At 45.9% G+C, this 15,034-nt stretch overlaps 1 protein-coding gene across 2 annotated transcripts in view; it reads right to left on the bottom strand.

Moving 5' to 3' along the window:
* The window catches only part of nt5c1aa (5'-nucleotidase, cytosolic IAa), a 61,066-nt gene that overhangs the window by 15,425 nt on the left and 30,607 nt on the right, over positions 1-15,034 (bottom strand). For both annotated transcript variants that reach the window (XM_042295094.1, XM_042295095.1), the window contains 2 exons: positions 5,919-6,086; positions 293-422 (listed from right to left, as the gene is read on the bottom strand). In XM_042295094.1, coding sequence (XP_042151028.1) covers positions 293-422; positions 5,919-6,086 — 298 coding nt within the window. The remainder of the gene's footprint in view (positions 1-292; positions 423-5,918; positions 6,087-15,034) is intronic.

Here is a 15,034-nt window from a genome sequence, read left to right as displayed (position 1 = left end):
TGGAAACTATAAAGTTTAGAAGCCATAAAAAAAAATCTGCAACAACCGGGTGGTCAAATCAAGAACCTACATCTGCCGATATTTCCCAGATCTGAGAGACCCAAGGTAAGCTGACGCTGATACCTGTGACACATTGACTGGGGCAGCACACGTGCTCTCTTGAGGGTACGCTAGTTTCGCTATGAACTGTTGGACAGTGCGTTCTTGTGCCTGTTTCTTGCAGGTAGCACATCCTAACATGCGTGCATATGCCTCCGTGTGAGTGTGGTAAGTGTGTGTGTGTAAGACTCACTGTGATGGTTGATGGTATTGATGAGTCTGACTCCTACATGGGCGTGGTTATAGGTTACCAGGACGATGTCAAACAGTTCTTCACTCTCTGGGTACAGTTCTCTCAGGCGGGCATTCACCGCCTCCAACGCCTGACGGAAGAGCAGACGAGAAAACAGAATTATGGGTAATGTAGTCAGCTTATGTGTTAGCGTTCACTGCCTCCAACACCTGATGGAAGAGCAGAGGAGATCACAGGATTATGGGTAATGTAGTCAGTCAGTGTACATGTCATAGCATGCAAATCAATATCACCGTCTCCAAGGCCTGATGAGATAGCAGGGGAGAGCAAAGGATTATGGGTAATGTAATCAGTACACTTGTAATAGCATTCAGCATACAGATCAATAGTGAAAGAGTTCCATCTCGTTCAGACCCTGGAGACAAAACCTTCTAAATCAATGTAACATCAGCCACTTTGTACCCATGGTTACGGATGTATGCTTTACCCATGTGATATGAGTCAATAAGCCAAAACAAGTCACAGGATGTGTCTGTGTGTTACTGCGACAGTTCCTATTCATTTTTATGTCTCTCAAAGTCTTTGGGGAAATAGTTTTTTTCACCTCTTACTCAATATTATTCAAGGACTACATTGATTTGAATTTTTATTTCAGTGATGGTACTTAAAACCTCTTAAGGATACATCCCTTTTTCCCCAAATTTTGCCTAAAATGACATACCCAAATCTTACTGCCTGTAGCTCAGGCCCTGAAGCAAGGATATGTATATTATATTATTCTTATTGTTATTATTATAGGATATGTATATTGTTGCTACCGTTTAAAGGGAAACACTTTTAGGTTTGTGGAAATGTGAAAGGAATGTAGGAGAATATAACACAATAGATCTGGTACCAGATAATACAAAGAAAAAAAAGTTATAGTTTTTTTATACCATCATCTTTGAAATGCAAGAAAAAGGCCATAATATATTATTCTTGCCTAGGTGCAATTTAGATTTTGGCCACTAGATGGCATCAGTGTATGTCCTCAGTAATCTACCACCTCAGTGCTCTACCACCTCAGTACTCTACCACCTCAGTACTCTACAACCTCAGTACTCTACCACCTCAGTATTCTACCACCTCAGTACTCTACCACCTCAGTACTCTACCACCTCAGTAATCTACCACCTCAGTAATCTACAACCTCAGTACTCTACCACCTCAGTACTCTACCAGAGTTTATGCATTTCAGTATCTCTGTAAGTCCAGTCAGTGTATAGTCAAACTTTAAGCATCCATTAATCTTTGTTGTCCCCCACGATGAAATCAGGGAGGGGACTGAGGATCATCTCTGTCTGTCCGTCTGTCCGCCTGTCTGTCCATTCTCAGTCATATTCTTTAACTCAGACAGCATTGGCCCGGGTTTTGACTAAACTTGGGTGAAGGATGCGTCTTGCCATAGAGATCCAACATATTCGAAAATTACACTGAATGGCCCAAGGCGGGAGCTATGGTAATTAACTGTCCTGTGTGAGTCACGCCAGAGAGGATAAGGCAAAGCAAGAGGCATAACTGAGCCCAAAATATGTCTTCTCCAGCAGGTGGAGGTGTTTCTTTGGCACATGATGTGTAATACAGGGATTGAATTAGCGAATGATACTGCAGGACTAATACATTCAGGGCTGCCGCTGGCCCCGGCAACAACCGCAGAGCTCACCGGGCTAATTAATCAAGCTTTCATATGGTCCAATTTTCAAACTCCAAAACAGAAAGAAATTATATATATATTTGGTATTTCATCCTTCACAATCTTTCCGACGTTTGATGCTTCACACTTGTTATCAACCAGCATTTCCTCTCTGTTTCGAGTGAGCCCTGTCTCAGTAGGCTACGCCACAGACCCGTCTCAGTAGGCTACGCCACAGACCAGTCTCAGTAGGCTACGCCATACACCTGTCTCAGTAGGCTACGCCACAGACCCGTCTCAGTAGACTACGCCACAGACCCGTCTCAGTAGGCTACGCCATACACCCGTCTCAGTAGGCTACGACCCGTCTCAGTAGGTAACAGACCCACAGACCCGTCTCAGTAGGCTACGTCACAGACCCGTCTCAGTAGGTAACGCAACAGACCCGTCTCAGTAGGCTACGCCACAGACCCGTCTCAGTAGACTACGTCTCAGTAGGCAGACCCGTCTCAGTAGACTACGCCACTACTACGCCATACACCTGTCTCAGTAGGCTAAGTCACAGACCCGTCTCAGTAGGCTAAGTCACAGACCCGTCTCAGTAGGCTACGCTACAGACCCATCTCAGTAGGCTAAGTCACAGACCCGTCTCAGTAGGCTATGCCATACACCCGTCTCAGTAGGCTACGCCATACACCCGTCTCAGTAGGCTACGCCATACACCCGTCACAGTAGTCTACGCCATACACCCGTCTCTGTGGACTACGTCACAGACCCGTCTCAGTAGACTACGTCACAGACCCATCTCAGAAGACTACGCCACAGACCCGTCTCAGTAGGCTACGCCATACACCCGTCTCAGTAGGCTACGTCACAGACCTGTCTCAGTAGGTAACGCCATACACCCGTCTCAGTAGGCTACGTCTCAGTAGACTACGCAGACCCCGTCTCAGTAGGCTAGTAGGCTACACAGCCAGTAGGCTAGACCCGTCTCAGTAGCTACGGCTCAGTAGGCGCCACAGACCCGTCTCAGTAGGCTACGCCATACACCCTCAGTAGGCTACGCCACCCCGTCTCAGTAGCCACAGACCCGTCTAAGTCACAGACCCGTCTCAGTAGGACCCGTCTCAGTAGGTAACGCCACAGACCCGTCTCAGAAAACTACGCCACAGACCCGTCTCAGTAGACTACGCCATACACCTGTCTCAGTAGGCTAAGTCACAGACCCGTCTCAGTAGGCTAAGTCACAGACCTGTCTCAGTAGGCTACGCCACAGACCCATCTCAGTAGGCTAAGTCACAGACCCATCTCAGTAGGCTACGCCATACACCCGTCTCAGTAGGCTACGCCATACACCCGTCTCAGTAGGCTACGCAACAGACCCGTCTCAGTAGGCTATGCCATACACCCGTCTCAGTAGGCAACGCCATACGTCCGTCTCAGTAGGCTACGCCATACACCCGTCTCAGTAGACTACGCCACAGGCCCGTCTCAGTAGACTACGTCACAGACCCGTCTCAGTAGACTACGTCAAAGACCCGTCTCAGTAGGCTATGCCATACACCCGTCTCAGTAGGCTACGCCATACGTCCGTCTCAGTAGGCTACGCCATACACCCGTCTCAGTAGGCTACGCCACAGACCCGTCTCAGTAGGCTAAGTCACAGACCCATCTCAGTAGGCTACGCCATACACCCGTCTCAGTAGGCTACGTCACAGACCCGTCTCAGTAGGCTACGCCACAGACCCGTCTCAGTAGCCTACGCCATACACCCGTCTCAGTAGGCTAAGTCACAGACCTGTCTCAAGGGAGTCAGGCAGCCTAAAAATTCAGAGGTCTATATCGGCACATACATTTGAATTCAGAATTTTACATACACCCTAGCCACATACATTTAAACTCAGTTTTTCACAATTCCTGACATTTAATCTTCGTAAAATGTCCCTGTCTTAGGTCAGTTAGGATCACCACTTTATTTTAAGAATGTGAAATGTCAGGATAATAGTAGAGAGAATGATTTCAGTTTTTATTTCTTTCATCACATTCCCAGTGGGTCAGAAGATTACATACACTCAATTTGTATTCGGTAGCATTGCCTTTAAATTGTTTAAATTGGATCAAACGTTTCGGGTAGCCTTCGACAAGCGTTCCACAATAAGTTGGGTGAATTTTGACCAATTCCTCCTGACAGAGCTGGTGTATCTGAGTCAGATTTGTAGGCCTCCTTGCTCGCACACGCCTTTTCAGTTCCTCCCACAAATGCTCTATAGGATTGAGGTCAAAGTTTTGTGATGGCCACTCCAATACGGAGTTTGTTGTCCTTCAGCCATTTTGCCACATGTTTGGAAGTATGCTTGGGGTCATTGTCCATTTGGAAGACTAATTTGCGACCAAGCTTTAACTTCCTGCCTGATGACTTGAGATGTTGCTTCAATATAGCCACATAATCCCCCCCTCCCCCCTCATGATGCCATCTATTTTGCGAAATGCACCAGTCCCTCCTGCAGCAAAGCACGATTTGCCTACCACCATGCTGCATCAGACAGGTGATAATGCTTCAGGCATGTAGCCACCATGCTGCATCAGGCTACAGGTGATAATGCTTCAGCCATGTGACCACCATGCTGCATCAGGCTACAGGTGATAATGCTTCAGCCATGTGGCCACCATGCTGCCTCATACAGGTGATAATGCTTCAGCCATGTGGCCAACATGCTGTATCAGACAGGTGATAATGCTTCAGCCATGTGGCCACCATGCTGCATCAGACAGGTGATAATGCTTCAGCCATGTGGCCACCATGCTGCATCAGGCTACAGATGATAATGCTTCAGCCATGTGACCACCATGTTGCATCAGACAGGTGATAATGCTTATGGCTAATATAGCACCCCTGCCTGATTAATAGGGACCATGTACAGGCCCTAAAGATATTGCTTTCCATCAATGTGCTAATGGCCTAATTTCTGGTGAGGAATATTATATTGTCAATTGTTTAATATAGTCTATATAATATACTCTATATGTCATCATAAAATCTGTGTTAATATCAGATTTTATGGTTGGCTATAATATAAGGTACTTTCCCAGATTGATAACAAAACACGAAATCCCCCATGATTTAAATTGTACATGCATAACTTGCTTTCCTGTGATCTTGGAGAGGGCCAGTAATTTTCTCATTCGGGACAGTAGTTTTCACTTGGTACTGGCCCAGTGTGCCACTATCAAATTGACCTGAATGTCAAGTCTTGGACTGGTACCCATGCTGGACTGGTACCCATGCTGGACTGGTACCCATGCTGGACTGATACCCAGGCTGGAATGATACCCAGGCTGGACTGATACCCAGGCTGGACTGGTACCCAAGCCTTGGACTGATACCCAGGCTGGACTGGTACCCAGGCTGGACTGGTACCCATGCTGGACTGGTACCCAGGCTGGACTGGTACCCATGCTGGACTGGTACCCAGGCTGGACTGGTACCCAGGCTGGACTGGTACCCAGGCTGGACTGGTACCCATGCTGGACTGCCTTCCATTTTTGAAGATATGTCTTTTCATATTCATTGCGGAGACATGAGTATTTGGTCAACATAATGTATCATCTGTGGTCGCACACGATGAATGAAATGTATTAGTCACACGTGATATCTCAATTGGTCCAAGGGGGGATGACGACGACATCCTGTATCCTGTTTCCTTGTTCATCATTGAGTCCATATATGGTACGGAGGTGTTTGTGTGTGTTGTCTCAGTGTGTTTGTATGACCCTAACCTTGAGGAAGGAGAAGGCTGGTCCAGGGGCGAAGGGTAGTGTGTTTGTATGACTCTAACCTTGATGAAGGAGAAGGCTGGTCCTGGGGCGAAGGGTAGTGTGTTTGTATGACTCTAACCTTGATGAAGGAGAAGGCTGGTCCTGGGGCGAAGGGTAGTGTGTTTGTATGACTCTAACCTTGACGAAGGAGAAGGCTGGTCCTGGGGCGAAGGGTTCGTTCTCGTGCTCCACCTGATACCTTAGGTACTCCTCTACTCCCTTCTGCTCATACACCTTCTGCTCTGTCTCAGTACGGAACAGGACCCGGGACGACACCGCAATGGTCACGGCATTCTCAGGCTTGGGCTGCAGAGACGCAAGAGGGGGAATGGGAAGATAGAAAGATAGTTGTGAAGGGTTGAGAATGAGAGAGAGATTGGATGTGTAGAGATGAAAAGGAATAGGGAAAGCAGATGGGAAGGAAGAAGGGTTGAGAAGGATGGGGAAATGGAGACAAAGAGAGAAATTAGTTTTGACAGAATAGGAGGTAGAGAAAGAGGGGATAGGTTAGACTGTGAAGACATCGAACTAACCACATACAACACAGGTCTGTGAAATGAACCCAGTTAAGGACATCAGTGTATTCTGGGAAGGGTTGGATATATTAGTAGTTGATGCATGTTCAAGATGGCCTCCATTAAGCAGTACATGATACCTATTCCCAACCTCTGACACGTAGACACACACACAGTAACCAGACACTCATACACATATGGACACACACACGCCGAAGGCAGCAGGTGATTCATGGAGAGGAGATGAAATAGGAGAACCCTCACAAAACATCATGCTGGAACAGCCCTTCACCTAGTCTCCACGTAGCTAACAGCCCTTCACCTAGTCTCCACGTAGCTAACAGCCCTTCAACTAGTCTCCACGTAGCTAACAGCCCTTCACCTAGTCTCCATGTAGCAAACAGCCCTTCACCTTGTCTCCACGTAGCTAACAGCCCTTCACCTTGTCTCCACGTAGCTAACAGCCCTTCACCTAGTCTCCACGTAGCTAACAGCCCTTCACCTAGTCTCCAGCCCTTCACCTAGTCTCCACGTAGCTAACAGCCCTTCACCTAGTCTCCACGTAGCTAACAGCCCTTCACCTAGTCTCCAACAGCCCTTCACCTAGTCTCTTCAGCCTTGTCTCCACATAGCTAACAGCCCTTCACCTAGTCTCCATGTAGCTAACAGCCCTTCACCTAGTCTCCACGTAGCCCTTCAACAGCCCTTCATCTAGTCTCCACGTAGCTAACAGCCCTTCACCTAGTCTCCAAGTCTCAGCCCTTCACCTAGTCTCCAGCTAACAGCCTTTCAACTAGTCTCCACATAGCTAACAGCCCTTCACCTAGTCTCCATGTAGCAAACAGCCCTTCACCTTGTCTCCACATAGCTAACAGCCCTTCACCTTGTCTCCACGTAGCTAACAGCCCTTCACCTAGTCTCCACGTAGCCCTAACAGCCCTTCACCTAGTCTCCACGTAGCTAACAGCCCTTCACCTAGTCTCCAAGAAGCTAACAGCTCTTCACCTTGTCTCCACATAGCTAACAGCCCTTCACCTAGTCTCCATGCTAGCTAGCAGCCCGTCACCTAGTCTAAATGCCCTTCACCTAGTCTCCACGTAGCTAACAGCCCTTCATCTAGTCTCCACGTAGCTAACAGCCCTTCACCTAGTCTCCACGTAGCTAACAGCCCTTCATCTAGTCTCCACATAGCTAACAGCTCTTCACCTTGTCTCCACATAGCTAACAGCCCTTCACCTAGTCTCCACATAGCTAACAGCCCTTCACCTAGTCTCCAAGTAGCTAACAGCCCTTCGCCTAGTCTCCACATAGCTCACAGCCCTTCACATAGTCCACATGTAGCTAACAGCCCTTCACCTAGTCTCCAAGTAGCTAACAGCCCTTCATCTAGTCTCCATGTAGCTAACAGCCCTTCACCTAGACTCCAAGTAGCTAACAGCCTTTCAACTAGTCTCAACACATAGCTAACAGCCGTTCACCTAGTCTCCAAGTAGTTAACAGCCCTTCACCTAGTCTCCAAGTAGCTAACAGCTCTTCACCTAGTCTCCAAGTAGCTAACAGCCCTTCACCTAGTCTCCAAGTAGCTAACAGCTCATCACCTAGTCTCCAAGTAGCTAACAGCCCTTCACCTAGTCTCCACGTAACTAACAGCCCTTCACCTCGTCTCTATATAGCTAACAGCCCTTCACCTTGTCTCCACGTAGCTAACAGCTCTTCACCTAGTCTCCAAGTAGATAACAAACCTTCACCTAGACTACACGTAGCTAAAAACCATTCACCTAGTGTCCACATAGCTAAGAGCCCTTCACCTAGTCTCCACATAATTAACAACCCTTTACCTAGTCTCCAAGTAGCTAACAACCCTTCACCAAGTCTCCACATAGCTAACAGCCCTTCACCTAGTATCCACGTAGCTAGCAGCCCGTCACCTAGTCTAAATGTAGCTAACAGGTCTTCACCTAGTCTCCACGTAGCTAACAGCCCTTCACCTAGTCTCCACGTAGCTAACAGCCCTTCACCTAGTCTCCACGTAAATAACAGCCCTTCACCTAGTCTCCAAGTAGCTAACAGCCTTTCACCTACTCTCCATGTAGCTGACAGCCCTTCACCTTGTCTCAACGTAGCTAACAACCTTTCACCTGGTCTCCATGTAGCTAACAGCCCTTCACCTAGTCTCCATGTAGCTAACAGCCCTTCACCTAGTCTCCATGTAGCTAACAGCCCTTCACCTTGTCTCCACGTAGCTAACAGCCCTTCACCTAGTATCCAAGTAGCTAACAGCCCTTCACCAAGTCTCCAACTAGCTAACAGCCCTTCAACTAGTCTACAAGTAGCTAACAGCCCTTCACCTAGTCTCCACGTAGCTAACAGCCCTTCATCTAGTCTCCACGTAGCTAACAGCCCTTCACCTAGTCTCCACGTAGCTAACAGCCCTTCATCTATTCTCCACGTAGCTAACAGCCCTTCACAAAGTCTCAATGTAGCTAACAACCCTTCACCTAGTCTCCATGTAGCTGACAGCCCTTCACCTTGTCTCAACGTAGCTAACAACCCTTCACCTGGTCTCCACATAGCTAACAGCCCTTCACCTAGTCTCCATGTAGCTAACAGCCCTTCATCTAGTCTCCAAGTAGCTAAGAGCCCTTCACCTAGTCTCCATGTAGCTAACAGCCCTTCACCTAGTCTCCACGTAGCTAACAGCCCTTCACCTAGTCTCCATGTAGCTAACAGCCCTTCACCTAGTCTCCAAGTAGCTAACAGCCCTTCACCTAGTCTCCAAGTAGCTAACAGCCCTTCACCTTGTCTCCACGTAGCTAACAGCCCTTCACCTAGTCTCCACGTAGCTAACAGCCCTTCACCTAGTCTCCATGTAGCTAACAGCCCTTCACATAGTCTCAATGTAGCTAACAACCCTTCACCTTGTCTCCATGTAGCTGACAGCCCTTCACCTTGTCTCAACGTAGCTAACAACCCTTCACCTGGTCTCCATGTAGCTAACAGCCCTTCACCTAGTCTCCATGTAGCTAACAGCCCTTCACCTAGTCTCCATGTAGCTAACAGCCCTTCACCTTGTCTCCACGTAGCTAACAGCCCTTCATCTATTCTCCACGTAGCTAACAGCCCTTCACCTAGTCCTCACGTAGCTAACAGCCCTTCATCTATTCTCCACGTAGCTAACAGCTCTTCACCTTGTCTCCACATAGCTAACAGCCCTTCACCTAGTCTCCAAGTAGCTAACAGCCCTTCACCTAGTCTCCATGTAGCTAACAGCCCTTCACCTAGTCTCCAAGTAGCTAACAGCCCTTCACCTAGTCTCCATGTAGCTAACAGCCCTTCACCTAGTCTCCACGTAGCTAACAACCCTTCACCAAGTCTCCACATAGCTAACAGCCCTTCACCTAGTATCCACGTAGCTAGCAGCCCGTCACCTAGTCTCAATGTAGCTAACAGGTCTTCACCTAGTCTCCACGTAGATAACAGCTCTTCACCTAGTCTCCATGTAGCTGACAGCCCTTCACCTAGTCTCCAAGTAGCTAACAGCCCTTCAACTAGTCTCCAAGTAGCTAACAGCCCTTCACCTAGTCTCCACGTAGCTAACAACCCTTCACCAAGTCTCCACATAGCTAACAGCCCTTCACCTAGTATCCACGTAGCTAGCAGCCCGTCACCTAGTCTCAATGTAGCTAACAGGTCTTCACCTAGTCTCCACGTAGATAACAGCTCTTCACCTTGTCTCAAGTAGCTAACAACCCTTCACCTGGTCTCCATGTAGCTAACAGCCCTTCACCTAGTCTCCATGTAGCTAACAGCCCTTCACCTAGTCTCCATGTAGCTAACAGCCCTTCACCTAGTCTCCACGTAGCTAACAGCCCTTCACCTAGTCTCCACGTAGCTAACAGCCCTTCACCTAGTCCTCACGTAGCTAACAGCCCTTCACCTAGTCTCCACGTAGCTAACAGCTCTTCACCTAGTCTCCACATAGCTAACAGCCCTTCACCTAGTCTCCATATAGCTAACAGCCCTTCACCTAGTCTCCATGTAGCTAACAGCCCTTCACCTAGTCTCCAAGTAGCTAACAGCCCTTCACCTAGTCTCCCAGCCTTCTCCTTCATCAGGTTAGAGTCTAAAACAGCCCTTCACCTAGTCCTTCCTCAAGGTTAGGGTCTACAAACACACTGAGACAACACACACAAACACTTCCGTACCATAGTCTCAATTGAACAAGGAAACAGGATACAGGATGTCGTAATTCCCCCTTCACCTAGTCTCCATGTAGCTAACAGCCCTTCACCTTGTCTCCACATAGCTAACAGCCCTTCACCTAGTCTCCACGTAGCTAACAGCCCTTCACCTAGTCTCCACGTAGCTAACAGCCCTTCACCTATTCTCCACGTAGCTAACAGCCCTTCACCTAGTCTCCAATAGCTAACAGCCCTTCACCTAGTCTCCAAGTAGCTAACAGCCCTTCACCTAGTCTCCATGTAGCTAACAGCCCTTCACCTAGTCTCCAAGTAGCTAACAGCCCTTCACCTAGTCTCGATGTAGCTAACAGCCCTTCACCTAGTCTCCAAGTAGCTAACAGCCCTTCACCTTGTCTCCACGTAGCTAACAGCCCTTCACCCAGTCTCCAAGTAGCTAACAGCCCTTCACCTAGTCTCCACGTAGCTAACAGCCCTTCACCTAGTCTCCAAGTAGCTAACAGCCCTTCGCCTAGTCTCCACATAGCTCACAGCCCTTCACATAGTCCCCATGTAGCTAACAGCCCTTCACCTGGTCTCCATGTAGCTAACAGCCCTTCACCTAGACTCCAAGTAGCTAACACCCCTTACCAATTCTCCAAGTAGCTAACAGCCTTTCAACTAGTCTCCACATAGCTAACAGCCCTTCACCTAGTCTCCAAGTAGTTAACAGCCCTTCACCTAGTCTCCAAGTAGCTAACAGCTCTTCACCTAGTCTCCAAGTAGCTAACAGCCCTTCACCGAGTCTCCAAGTAGCTAACAGCTCTTCACCTAGTCTCCAAGTAGGTAACAGCCCTTCACCTAGTATCCACGTAACTAACAGCCCTTCACCTCGTCTCTATATAGCTAACAGCCCTTCACCTTGCCTCCACGTAGCTAACAGCCCTTCACCTTGTCTCCAAGTAGATAACAACCCTTCACCTAGACTACACGTAGCTAAAAAACATTCACCTAGTGTCCACATAGCTAAGAGCCCTTCACCTAGTCTCCACATAATTAACAACCCTTTACCTAGTCTCCACGTAGCTAACAACCCTTCACCAAGTCTCCACATAGCTAACAGCCCTTCACCTATTATCCACGTAGCTAGCAGCCCGTCACCTAGTCTCAATGTAGCTAACAGCTCTTCACCTAGTCTCCATGTAGCTGACAGCCCTTCACCTAGTCTCCAAGTAGCTAACAGCCCTTCAACTAGTCTCCACGTAGCTAACAGCTCTTCACCTAGTCTCCATGTAGCTGACAGCTCTTCACCTAGTCTCCACGAAGCTAACAGCCCTTTACCTAGTCTCCACATAGCTAACAACCCTTCACCTAGTCTCCACATAGCTAACAGCCCTTCACCTAGTCTCCATGTAGCTAACAGCCCTTCACCTAGTATCCACGTAGCTAACAGCCCTTCACCTAGTCTCCATATAGCTAACAGCCCTTCAACTAGTCTCCAAGTAGCTAACAGCCCTTCACCTAGTCTCCATGTAGCTAACAGCCCTTCACCTAGTCTCCATGTAGCTAACAGCCCTTCACCTAGTCTCCATGTAGCTAACAGCCCTTCACCTTGTCTCCACATAATTAACAACCCTTTACCTAGTCTCCACGTAGCTAACAACCCTTCACCAAGTCTCCACATAGCTAACAGCCCTTCACCTAGTATCCACGTAGCTAGCAGCCCGTCACCTAGTCTCAATGTAGCTAACAGCTCTTCACCTAGTCTCCATGTAGCTGACAGCCCTTCACCTAGTCTCCAAGTAGCTAACAGCCCTTCAACTAGTCTCCACGTAGCTAACAGCTCTTCACCTAGTCTCCATGTAGCTGACAGCTCTTCACCTAGTCTCCACGAAGCTAACAGCCCTTTACCTAGTCTCCACATAGCTAACAACCCTTCACCTGGTCTCCACATAGCTAACAGCCCTTCACCTAGTCTCCATGTAGCTAACAGCCCTTCACCTAGTCTCCATGTAGCTAACAGCCCTTCACCTAGTCTCCACGTAGCTAACAGCTCTTCACCTAGACTCCAAGTAGCTAACAGCCTTTCAACTAGTCTCCTCATAGCTAACAGCCCTTCACCTAGTCTCCAAGTAGTTAACAGCCCTTCACCTAGTCTCCAAGTAGCTAACAGCCCTTCACCTAGTCTCCACGTAACTAACAGCCCTTCACCTAGTCTCCACGTAGCTAACAGCCCTTCACCTAGTCTCCACATAGTTAACAGCCCTTCACCTAGTCTCCACGTAGCTAACAGCCCTTCACCTTGTATCCAAGTAGATAACAGCCCTTCACCTAGTCTCCACGTAGATAACAGCCCTTCACCTAGTCTCCACGTAGCTAACAGCCCTTCACCTAGTCTCCACGTAGCTAACAGACCTTCACCTAGTCTCCACGTAGCTAACAACCCTTCACCTAGTCTCCATATTGCTGACAACCCTTCACCTAGTCTCCACGTAGCTAACAACCCTTCACCTAGTCTCCACGTAGCTAACAGCCCTTCACCTTGTCTCAACATAGCTAACAGCCCTTCACCTTGTCTCAACATAGCTAACAGCCCTTCATCTTGTCTCAACATAGCTAACAGCCCTTCACCTAGTCTCCGCGTATCTAAGAGCACCAATGTTCTGAAAATGTTCCTTATAGTTTATTTTCAGTTATGAACATTGTTACCTAACCTTCCATTTGTCTACCACTTAACGTAGCAATTATCTAATTTCATTCTTTGAACATTTAGGTAAGGAGCATTGCACCCAAACATTACATTTGTCTATTTCAATGTTTCTGTCCGAATACACTCCCACTCAAAACAAAAGCTTCATGTAATTTACCAGGTAGGCTGTTACAGCAAAAGTTAATTATTATTTTTGTTTGCATTGAATCCATCATTGATTTCAAGAATGTATGTTAATGTATGTTAATAAACAGCATACAGATACTGTATAAGATACTGTATATGATACTGTACAATATACCGTATAATGTACTGTATAATATGCTGTATAATGTACTGTATAATATACTGTATAATGTACTGTATAAGATACTGTATATGATACTGTACAATACACCGTATAATGTACTGTATAATATGCTGTATAATGTACTGTATAATATACTGTATAATGTACTGTATAATATACCATATAATATACTGTATAATATACCATATAATATACTGTGTAATATACCATATAATATACTGTGTAAGCTATTGTATAAGATACTGTATTAGATACTGCATGATATACTGTATAAGATACTGTATATGATACTGTACAATATACTGTATAATGTACTGTATAATATGCTGTATAATGTACTGTATAATATACTGTATAATGTACTGTATAATATACCATATAATATACTGTATAATGTACTGTATAATATACTGTATAATGTACTGTATAATATACCATATAATATACTGTATAATATACCATATAATATATTCTGTATAATATACCATATAATATACTGTGTAGGCTATTGTATAAGATACTGTATTAGATACTGCATGATATACTGTATAAGATACTGTATTAGATACTGTATAAGATACTGTATGATATACTGTATGATATACTTTATAAGATAGTGTATTATATACTGTATTAGATACTGTATAAGATACTGTATGAAATACTGTATACAATACTGAATACAATACTGTCTAATATAATGTATAAGATACTGTATTATATACTGTATTAGATACTGCATACGATACTGTATTAGATACTATATTATATACTGTATTAGATACTGTATTAGATATTGTTTTAGATACTGTATGATATACTGTATTAGATACTGTATTAGATACTGTATGATATACTGTATGAGATACTGTGTTAGATACTGTATAATATACTGTATTAGATACTGTATTAGATACGGTATAAGATACTGTATTAGATACTGTATGATATACTGTATAAGATACTGTATTAGATACTGTATAATATACTGTATTAGATACTGTATTATATACTGTATAACATACTGTATTAGATACTGTATTATATACTGTATAAGATACTGTATGATATACTGTGTAAGATACTGTATTAGATACTGTATAAGATACTGTATTATATACTGTATTAGATACTGTATTAGATACTGTATGAGATATTGTATTAGATACTGTATTAGATACTGTATTATATACTGTATTAGATACTGCATGAAGTCTACTATCTACTTCAAGCAGGGATGGGTTATAGTGGGACACCTCTAGCAGGGATGGGTTATAGTGGGATACCTCTAGCAGGGATGGGTTATAGTATAGTGGGACACCTCTAGCAGGGATGGGTTATAGTGGGACACCTCTAGCAGGGATGGGTTGTAGTGGGACACCTATAGCAGGGATGGGTTATAGTGGGACACCTATGTCAGGGATGGGTTATAGTGGGACACCTCTATCAGGGATGGGTTATAGTGGGACACCTCTAGCAGGGATGGGTTATAGTGGGACACCTATAGCAGGGATGGGTTATAGTGGGACACCTATAGCAGG

The sequence above is a fragment of the Oncorhynchus tshawytscha genome, linkage group LG13, assembly GCF_018296145.1.
Source record: "Oncorhynchus tshawytscha isolate Ot180627B linkage group LG13, Otsh_v2.0, whole genome shotgun sequence".
In the NCBI taxonomy this organism is placed as follows: domain Eukaryota; kingdom Metazoa; phylum Chordata; class Actinopteri; order Salmoniformes; family Salmonidae; genus Oncorhynchus; species Oncorhynchus tshawytscha.
The sequence above is the reverse complement of the archived record's forward strand: the minus strand, read 5'-3'. Positions and strand labels throughout refer to the sequence as shown.